The sequence below is a fragment of the Boleophthalmus pectinirostris genome, unplaced genomic scaffold (assembly GCF_026225935.1).
Source record: "Boleophthalmus pectinirostris isolate CB_2022bp ecotype Guang Dong unplaced genomic scaffold, ASM2622593v1 HiC_scaffold_3, whole genome shotgun sequence".
In the NCBI taxonomy this organism is placed as follows: domain Eukaryota; kingdom Metazoa; phylum Chordata; class Actinopteri; order Gobiiformes; family Gobiidae; genus Boleophthalmus; species Boleophthalmus pectinirostris.
Window position 1 is genome coordinate 40,800,119 of NW_026571299.1, and position 10,951 is coordinate 40,811,069.

The 10,951-nt window shown below is 39.8% G+C and overlaps 1 protein-coding gene across 2 annotated transcripts; it reads left to right on the forward strand.

Moving 5' to 3' along the window:
- The first annotated feature begins 603 nt into the window (after positions 1 to 603).
- Positions 604 to 10,698, forward strand: phf20a (PHD finger protein 20, a). 2 transcript variants are annotated; one of them, XM_020935881.2, is made up of 17 exons: positions 604 to 751; positions 2,536 to 2,647; positions 2,776 to 2,947; positions 3,765 to 3,849; positions 3,949 to 4,025; positions 4,249 to 4,765; positions 4,840 to 4,890; positions 4,974 to 5,237; positions 5,528 to 5,704; positions 5,773 to 5,868; positions 6,385 to 6,534; positions 6,809 to 6,987; positions 7,061 to 7,160; positions 7,288 to 7,483; positions 7,574 to 8,024; positions 9,203 to 9,365; positions 9,619 to 10,698. In XM_020935881.2, exons 2-17 carry the CDS (start codon positions 2,565 to 2,567, stop codon positions 9,759 to 9,761), a joined length of 2,904 nt encoding a protein of 967 aa, XP_020791540.2. In that variant the 5' UTR covers positions 604 to 751; positions 2,536 to 2,564; the 3' UTR covers positions 9,762 to 10,698. The 2 variants fall into 2 exon arrangements, with proteins under 2 accessions (XP_020791540.2, XP_020791541.2); XM_020935882.2 differs by lacking the exon at positions 6,385 to 6,534.
- Positions 10,699 to 10,951: the final 253 nt, after the last annotated feature.

Sequence of the window (10,951 nt, forward strand, 5' to 3'; positions counted from 1 at the left end):
GTAAATTAAGTGTTAGTTAATAATACATTAAAAAAAAGATCATTGCATTTATATAGCGCGTTTCACGGCGCCCAAAGTGCTTTACAGTTTATTATTCATTCATCCACATTCAGGTGGCAAACTACCATTGTAGCCACAGCTGCGCTGGGGCAGACTGATGGAAGCAAGGCTGCCAATCTGAGCAACCACCACCGATACTCACGCACACTCTACTTTCTTACTAGGTAATGTACGGTAAGTGTCTTGCCTGAAGACACAACGACAGTTTTTGCCACTGGCGCCCCACTGTGGCACCTGGTATTCCCAGTGGTCTCTCATCCAAGAACTAACCAGGTCAAGCCTTGCTTTGCTTGAGATCTGAGGAGATCAGACTATGAAAAGGCGGTATGGCCACAAAAAAGTTCACATAAAATATTTAAAGAAGCAGCTATTTGTTTCTAAGGCTTTATGTTTTAAAATGCATCGTTTTGGTTTCTCTATAGTCTACATACTCTAATAATGTATTATTATGCTAGAATCTATATAATTATTATTGCCGCTTGACTTTTTTAATGTCTAATGTTGCATTGGCTAGAAGTGCGCACATGCGCAGAGTGAGTCTCTCAGCCCGCGCCGGTGTGTGGAGCAGTGGGGAGAAATTCAACTGCGTGATCTGGAGCAGACGCAGGCAGAAGAAGCGGCATCTGGGCTTTTAAAGGGAATTACCTTGCATATATTGGATTTAACCCGACACAGAGCACCTGGAGACAAGGTAAGAATGGGGAGCAGTCTTCCACCTCGCTATTAACACTGAATTGTAACAACATCGCGAATTAGGGCCGTTTGATGCCGCATGTAGGCATTATGAGTTGAAAACAAACGTGACGAAGTAGTTCAGGCTTGGCTCTGATCGTATGTTGACGTATTTTGTGTAAATGCGATTATTTGTGAGAGCTCGCCCTTTGGTTCGGTCTAGAATTTGTGAAATATCTAAAATGTCGGACTTGGAAGTTGTTCTCTTTATTTCCACGCCGCACGTTCTCTGCGTTCTCAGTAGGAAAAGTCTGAGGAACTAGGCCCTCCGCGAGGCCGCGAACTGAGCCTTGAGAGTGACATCTGTGTGAGCCAATAACCTGCGGGCAGCCCGCCCACAAGAACACTTCTACACCAATCATCAATGTGTATACGGCATACGTCAGAGCAGTTTATGTCGCGCTACGCCTACGAGTTACAAAACACCGGACAATGTGTGAGGTTGTGGAAATAACAGACCATACTACGGATATATGCACAATGTCGATAATACACTAACGCAACTTAATAACAATATTGCGGAAAAGACGGGAACAGAAATTAGTTATTTTAAGAAAATTTCGAGCAACTCCGAAAAATTGTCTGCTACAATAATAAATATCACATTTTCACACTCACTTTACAGTAAAGCAACACGTCCGTGATCACATTTACTGCAACCTTATTGTTAAAAAAAATCTGCACCAAAGTATTTCCGTTGCCTGGAATCCTGAAAAATGTCCTTGACGGATAAATCATTTTTGATAAAAATTTTCGCCCGTTGGTGTTTTTCTTATCTTTAACTTCTGTTCTGCTTAATTGATATCAAAAAAGTGGAATTTAGTGGTGCAGTTACCATTGTGTCCCATTGTGTCTGCATGTGAATAAACTGGCCCAAGAACACGTGGGCCGAGTAGCGGCATATCCGGGTTAGTCAAGATCCTGTTAAATACGTAAATTATGTATTTTCTTAAGGACAAAGAATGTTCTCAGTGCAAGACGATGCTTTTACGGCATCCTTAATATGCGTCTTAGACATAATGTTAACGGAATAAGATCGCGGTTGCACGGGTGGCGTAATTTGTCCCCAAGCTGCGTGAGCTCTGAAAGTCGGACAAAGGAGGCGCTGTTATTCAGATTACCTACTGCTCATCAATGTCCAGCTTGTCTAGTGTTTTTTATACAGTACACGAAGGGAGAAGAATGATTAATGATACTGTTAATACGAGCAAAAGCTACTGTTTACCTTTCCATTATTGGCCAACTTAAAACTATTACTGCTCTATAGGCTGCTATGCTTCTTTATTTCATATGGGTTGCACATTCCATCACCATCTGAGGCATGGCTCACCCATTATGTTCTAAATGGGAATTTCAGAAAATGGTCAGATGTGGGGAAAAAATGGGGAAATATAAATAGAGTTGACAAAATTCCTTAGTCCTTTTGCTTGAACATGTTCTTTTTTATTGGTAGTTTTCTAACATTTAGTCAATGGACAGTGACTACATTAATTAAATCTTTGATTCAGTTTTTGTCATTTAAACTGACGTATATTTGCAAGTCTAAGCTCTGGTTATGACTGGATGATTTTTCCCCCCCCCTAATAACTGAACAAAATTTAAAACTAGCACTGTCATTTCTTACTATGTATGTTTTAACTTTAATCTTTTTATTGTCTAACCCCAGAGCACACTTAAGACAAGGCTGCAGTGAACAGTCATGTTGACCACCATATGTGTCTTTGTATGTGTGTGTGTGAACAGGAAGCAGTAATCATACTGATGTGGCCAGTATGAATAAGACACCCCCTAACAGAAGAGGCATAACTTTTGAGGTGGGGGCTCAACTAGAGGCTAGAGACAGCCTCAAAAACTGGTGAGTCATGGCCTCTTTCGCTTGTCTTCATCATTTTCATTTTTGTCTTCTTTGCATAACACTTCTTGATCCTGTAGTTACCCTGTATTGAGTTGTTTGCGTTTTTCACGTTTGTTCCCCTTTTATAGGTATGCTGCAAACATAGAAAAGATTGATTATGAAGATGAAAAAGTGCTTATCCATTATCGCCAGTGGAGCCATCGTTATGATGAGTGGTTTGACTGGACTAGCCCTTATTTGCGTCCGGTAGAGAGGGTCCAGCTAAGGCGTCAGGGCCTGAATGACGACATTTCTATGCCTGTAAGTAATTCCTTTCCTCCTGTACTGGAATTGGATATAGATGAAACTTGGATGAAAAGAACTGGCACTGTTCAATGAATCAGATTAATCAATTAATCACAATTTCTACACTCAAGGTTTCTAAAAATGTCAAATTCAAGGTTCTATAAGCATGCACATGTTTCTTTGACTGCATGATGGCTTTTACTGTTCATCAGTGTTCCATAATAATGGCAAGGGAGACTATAGCCTCTATTGACACAGTTTTCTTGGGACCACCATGGTGTGGGCTTGTTAAGGGAGCATTTCCATTACAATTGGCCCAGGCCACTTTGGGCATGACACAGGTCTAGGAAGACACACACAATGACATGACATAGGCCATGCAGTGCGAGATGATGGGATTTTATGGTCCCAAACATGTGACATCCTGATACATGTTACTGATGATTGTTTATCCATCCGTTAACACTGTTTTGCCATGCATGCACCACTACTGGCGTGCTGCTGGTCCTCCAATGACTGTATGGAGGCATGCCTAGTCTCAGGTATTAACTGTGCCAGATCCCCTTGGGACCCCTAAAACGGGGCGACACGGATCACTTTACGCAGTGGAAACATTAAGTGTACCTATTTAGCCCCTGTGGAAATATGGCTTATAGTGAATCACAGGTTTTGTCTTAGAACCCACAGTATGATCTCTGCTGTGATACTGTCACATAGATAGATCTGATTTTATAGGTTTTACATCATCCATTTACTGATAAATTAAATCAAATAAACTTACAAATTGTGACTTTAAGGACATGTTTAAGCAAACACCACATGTTGTTTCCAGGGATTTCATGTGAATGACAAGGTTCTTGCTAGCTGGTCCGATTGCCGTTTCTATCCTGCCAAGGTTACATCTGTCAACAAAGATGGTGAGACGCTTCACTCTAATGTGTTTTTTGTTCAAAAACTGAATTATAAAGTAATACGCTTTGCAATTATGATAAATTCTATTTTTGTCTATTTGAAAGGTTCTTACACAGTGAAATTTTATGACGGAGTTGTCCAGACAGTAAAGGGAATACACGTGAAACCTTTTATTAAAGAAGTAAGTCATATCTATACATCATAAATGATGGCACATAATGAAGAATGTAACACCATTTACAGACCCTTCAAAATACTATATAATACTGATATCATGTAAATATATCTGAGTGGTTATCATTTGCCAAACCCCGCTTGATGATTCTCCATTAGAGAATTTAGAATTGTTTACACATTTTTAAAGGGTCTGTTGTTTCATAATATTTATCTTTCTGTGACAACAGAGAGGGGTTGGGAGGCCTAGGTCTGCAGACAGGATGGCAAGGAGGGGCCCAAACCGCCGGGATAGGAGGCCTCTCCAAAATGGAGGGCCAAAAATGAAGCAAGCCAGACGTAGCACTTCAGATCAGGAGGAGGACAGCAGTGAGGATGAAGAGCACAGAGGGGAGATGAAAACAAATGGAGAAATGGAGTCTTCACCCTGCCATGGACAAAATGAAGTATCTGACCATAACAAGCACAGAGACACAGGACTGACTAATGGAGTTAAGATGGAAAGCGACATATGTCACTTCACTGGAGAAATCAGAAATGATGAGGGACACACTGAACAAAGAATAAAGCCATACTCTGACTTTTCAAAGCCATATACAGACTCTAATCAGATGTCCACAATGACAGAGCAGGGCTCTATTACTATGACGACCACACAAACCAATGGAGATGTGGAAAAGAATCCTGCAAGCCAATCAGAGTCCAGTCAGCACCCTGTAGATGTACCACCTCCTCAACCTGTTAAACGTAAGTGTGCCAACTGATATTTTAGTAAAGTGAACCAAGTATATATTAAACTAACACATGGATGTGCATTTTAGCAGTCAGAAAGCAGGGTTTCCACAATCCCAACAGATTCAGCAGAGAGCCATGTAAGTTCAATTTATTTAATAAGGCAAGAAATAAAAAATAGCCCAATAGATTCCTACTTTGATTCTTTTGTTGTCTTTTTTAGTGTATCGAGTTATAAAAAACCAACCTCCTCCTGTCCTGTCGATCAACCTTGACCACAATCCTTTTAAGTGCAGTACTCCTGGCTGCACAAAGTCATTCCGAAAGGCCAAGCTTCTGCACTATCACATGAAATATTATCATGGTGAAGAGCAGCTTCCAGAGTTGGAGCGTGGGTCAGTCAGAAGTGTCCACACCAGAGCTGCTGAGAAACAGACATCTGTCTTCGATGGCCCCAAAAGAAGGCGCACCATCTCTGCCACAATGCGTGAGTTCGAACACTTCTGGATTGAGCAGAAAAAAGATGTTAACATAAAACACATAATTTAGGGTGCAAATGGTAGCAGGTAGCAGCATTAATAATTAATATACTTGCTGCATGGCTTCCCTTGAGTCTTTACTGTTAGATGCATTTATGTTGAAGACCAATGTCATGTTAATTTCTTGTTTAAAAGATAGGACTACATTTCATGTACAAAATTAGTTATTTAGAAATGGGCAATGGGCTTGTCAAAATTTGTACAACATTGTAAAGTTGTATTCTTCACTTTTTTCCAGAGTCTGTTGGAATGGTGACTGGTCCCAAGTCAGGAGGCAGACGTACATCTGCGCCACCTTCAGTCAACACCCAAGTCCACCAGAGGGCACTGCTAAGGGAAAAGAGCAAGGAAAATCAACTGGACAGAAATGGATTCCAGCTTGACAAAGATGTTGACAAATCTAGCTTTGATATGGGTCAGTACTGTTACTATACCACATTATTTTTATTACAATATCCTTATCATTTGTATGCCCTTTTACAGGCCCAGTTAAAGATAAATTTAGGGACAAACCCAAACAGAAAGATTTTCTTAGAATTAAGCTGAAAAAGAGGAAGAAGAAAAAGAAGGCCATGTCTGGTAAGAAGGCCCTCTTTAGTTTGTCTCTGCTGCTCTCTGTTGCCTGCATGTGCATTGACTGTGACACTGTGGCCTTGGCTGTGATCACAAAGGGCTCCATTCACTCCTTGGTGTTGGTGATTTTGTGTGGGGGACATATCATACCTTTTTGATGATTCCTGCCTGTTCATTAGGCAAATCAAGATGTTTACTCACTACCATTCATCTAACCCTTATTTTGTTTCAATACCCCCTACAATGTATTTTTAAAAGCGCTGATAAGATAAAACACATTACTTGGCAGAACTGGTGCCAGTTTGTTTGTATTTGCACATAAAACAGTTTACTTCTACTTAACTGTTTTTACCCATTTACAGCACTAACTGTATAAATCTATATATTTGAATCCCATAGTGTATTTGATATTTTGCTATTGTTAATTTTTGCAGTTTCTGCCAGTATCTTCTTTACTGAACATTTTATAAAATTGACATTTTGTTCTGCGTCTGCTTACTTCCCTTCCCTTTTTATTACCAGACTACACGGGTAGTGAGGAGAATATTGACTTATTGGGTCGTCAGGCCAAATTGAATTTGCTGCTCAAAAGCCCCCACACACACATTCACAGCCCTGAGGCCTGGTCCCGCAGGTCTGGAATGAACTTCTCAAAGCATATACGGGAGGATGGTGGGTATCTGAGGGTGCTCTCATTTGTCATTGCCATGTCTCATTTTCTCTTTTTACCTTCATGTTTCTGTTTCTACTGGATTCAATCCATCTTGATCCTAGTCTAGTTTCATAAAGTACACATTTATTTTCAATGGTGTAGATGAATTGAATCCTTTGCTTTTCTTTGCTTACATAATCAGCACTTTAGCTTTAAATTGTAAAGTTACAGAATTAATTAGTTTTGGTGATATAAGCATCTTGGATAAACCTTTTGACTGTTTCCTGTTTATAGATGAGGATAGTTTTAGTGACTGGTCAACTGACAGTTGTGGGTGGACTGATGATGACTTTGGAGATTTGGATGTCACAACCCCACCTCTGAGCATTGACTCGGGAGCTGTGGATACAAGTGACCAAGAGATTGTACGCTGCATCTGTGAGGTGGAGGAAGAGAATGACTTCATGATCCAGGTGGGTGACTGACTTCCTTTTGATTTGAGTTGTCAGCCAGCAGTGTCCAAGTAATTCTCTTCTCTTGTGTTAGTGTGAAGAGTGTCTGTGCTGGCAGCATGGCACCTGTATGGGTTTACTAGAAGACAATGTCCCAGACAGATATACGTGCTATATTTGCAGGGATCCTCCAGGTGAGACTACTTCCTCCCCACAAATGCTGGTCAATTAGCTAGACTTTACATATAAATTACTAAATTGCTTGACACGTGTAACCGTATCAATATATTATGGAAGATTTACTTTGATTTCTTTTGGTAGGTCAGAGACAAAGCCAGCGTTACTGGTATGAACGTGAGTGGTTGAGCAATGGTCACATGTTTGGTCTTTCATTCCTGGAAGAGAACTACTCTCATCAGAATGCTAAAAAGATAACTAGCACTCATCAACTGCTGGGAGATGTGCATCATGTGGTGGAGATCCTTAATGGACTGCAACTCAAAATGAGTGTGTTACAGTCAGTACCACTGCCTTTTTATTGTAGCACATTAAAGAAGAAATGCTTGAACTCTTAATTTAGCTAATGTTATTGTTCTTGATTGTGAAGGAACAACAGTCACCCTGATCTGCAGCTGTGGCGCCAGCCCTGGAAACAGGCAGAGAGGGCTCGTTTTCACATAGACTCTGATTCATGCCGAGGCAGTGATCTGGCTCCCTCTCCAGCGACTCCAGATGAGGACCTGAGCCGAGGAGAGATTCTCATGTCCAATGCTTTGGAGAAGCTGAGTCGTGCTGCCACAGCCCACACCTCATCTTCATCCTGTTCCTCCTCCCCATTCCCCTCTTTTCAGGACTCTTACATTACCAGTGACCATTGCTACCAAAAACCAAGAGCCTACTACCCCGCTGTGGAGCAGAGACTTGTAGTGGAAACCAGACAAGCTTCTGAAGTAGAAAACAATCTGAGGAGTACCGAAGTGCTTCTGGAGTCAGAGCAGCGTTACGGCAGTCTTCTGCCTCACTCAGACAAACCCAAGTCACCGACCACTTGCAACAAGGTGATAAGAATTTCAAAATGTGTAAACATATATATCATGATTCATGTGTAATGGCTCAGGTGTACATGCTGTCCTTCAGTTGATAACATAATTTATCAAATCCCTGTCCTGCAGCTCTGAAAGAGTTAACAGGGTTACTCAAATCTGTACGACCATTTGAACCAATTCCCAGGGCTTCTACCCTGTATCTTGACACACTCATTTTTTTTTTTTTTTACTTTTGTACTCTCTTGATCCAGAGTTTTTAAAGTGACTTATTGAGTCGGGAAAACCCACAATATTGCTTAAAGTCCATCCACATGGCCCTTTACCATATTTTCCTGAAACCTTTCAGACATGGACCCCCATAATAACCATGTAACTGACCTGGAACCCCTACTTCAAAATGATATTAACATCTTAAACTCACATGTCTGCTCTGGATATTTCAAGCCATGGCAAAAACATGCCATTTAAATGCCAAACTGAGAAGGGGAAAAATTGAATTGCATGAAATATATTTCTCCTTAGCCCCTATACAAAAATACAATTTAATTATTTTAGAATTTTAGGTTTAGATGGTTCCGCATTATTCCGCTTTGAACTCCTAAAAGGGGTCCAAGCCATTCCGTCCCGTACTGGCCCTACGGAAAAGAGGCTATTATTGAAGCTCTTGCAACTCAATGCCAAGCATTACTCAGGCCAAGATTAGTCATCTCACTCTGAGACATACACTTTGAGACATGCTTTTAAGTTGTTCAATAGTTCGATTTAGTTTTAAATTGTCATGAAAGTATTGCCCTAAATATTATCCTCAACATCGAGAAGTAAATGTGGGGTATTTTTATTTTTATAATGTATTGGAATAATATGCATATTACACATTTTCCAGTTTCGCAAGACTGCATATTTCTTGTTTTGCAATTCTGTGTGATTTTGTGAGGGCATCACCAGGGCTGTTATCATAGTGACAATTAAAACGGGAACAGTACAGGGTCTGATGTTACATTAGTCATGTGAGAAAAGCACCACCTGTCGCACTGTAAGAATACTCCAACATAAAATAATGTCAGTCTTAAATTATTACCTTTTTTTGTCAGTTGCATATAATGTGCAATTAACCTATTTGCCACCTACTTGTTAGGTATTTGTGTAAGTGTTTATAAAGAGATGTGTCTGTTTGGTATGATTATGTGTAGGTTGGTGACCTCTGGTCTCAAGAAGAGTTAAAAGAAGAGAAAAAGTGTGCAGTGGATAACAGCCATCACCATCAACAGTGGCAACTCAACCTGCTTGATCATATTGATGCTGTCCAAGATCAGGTTTCTTATAGGATGGACTTCATTGAAAGGGAACTTGATGGTAAGATCTAATTTTTTCCATAGAATTTGTTTAAGTGCTAATGGTCTGATGTTGTGCATTATTTTTGCATTTTTATCTTCTGTAATATTTAAACTTTAAACATTATGTGCAATCATTTTAAGCACTCAAGAATTAATATTACTTGTTGCATAGTCCTAGGGCACATATAACATCCTAATAATTTTACAAAGCCAGACATTTTCTTACCAGTATTTTTTGTTTCTGAATAAAATTGTGTCTTTGGCCTTCTCAGTGCTGGAGAGCTGGCTGGACTACACTGGTGAACTAGAGCCCCCAGAGCCACTTGCCCGTCTGCCCCAACTCAAACATCGCATTAAACGGCTGTTGACTCAGTTAGGCAAGATGCAGCAGATATCCCTGTACAGCTCCACATGAGGGCGCTAGCAGGCAACTCAGCAGGCACATTGCAGCCGCATCTCCTCTGCTCTATAGATTCAGCAAGGACCACATGCTTGAGTGAAAGACTGAATTCATCAGCAATTTCTGATTTTTCAAAGGTTCTGCATGATGGAATCTGATGTTACTAGAGCTGGTTTCAAATAAATGTATATGAAAACAGGAAATTGATCTTAAATCAGGACAAAATTGCCTCTATATTTGCTTGGATAAAAATTGTACCAGTAGATCAGACATCTGTTGTTGCTTTGTAACTACAAACCTTAATGCCTTTGACTGAGCTACTGCTTTAAGATTGTCCTGTCTCTTGGTGCGGAGTGCTTTATATGCTTTATATTCTGAAGACAACTAAGTGAAGTCTTATGCCTCACAGTAATTTCATGTGTGTGTGGTTTTTTGTTTGTTTTTTTTTTTTTTGTTTTTTAAACAATGTTCTGTAATTGTGTTTGAACCACCTATCATGTAAATTCGTGTTGTAAATGTAGGCACTAGCTTAATTTTGTTTACCTGTTTTTTGTCCATGTTGATGTATCTGTAGCACTTGGAGTATAACTCGTCTTTTATCACCTTCTCATCTATTGCGTTTTCAGGAGGTACAGTGGTACATTCTTTTTTTCATACAAATAAGTTTTTCTTAATTGCTCCTCATCCACATACATTTCCAAATACCATATTTATGGGTTTCAAGCTATGGCAACGATCCTCTCTTCCTGCATACCAATTAAAACCATTCAACTCTAAATGTATCGTTTGCATGGGGAAAGGTCCTCACAAAATCCTTTAAATCAGTAAAGAATCTTTAGCCTGAAACTTATGATTTGTCTTCTACTGTACTGCAGCTGCCTGGGAAGTTGGGAAATGTCGGGGACAATGCAAGACAAATTCGCTGGTACATAAATAAACTATTACCAAGCCAGTTCTTTCGATTTTGTAATAATATTTAAATAATTTATATATGTGTGCTAATTTATATAGATTTATATAAATATTTAACTAATCTCAATTGCAGGTACACAACATTTAACACCCTCGGATCAGTGTAGACAGAGGATGGCTTGTTTCTTAAGTTCAGTCGAGGACTTCTGCAGGGTAAACTATTTAAAATCTGATACCTTTAATATCATACGTTTAATGTCCATGTTGCGTATGGTGATCAGAGTTTCAAAATA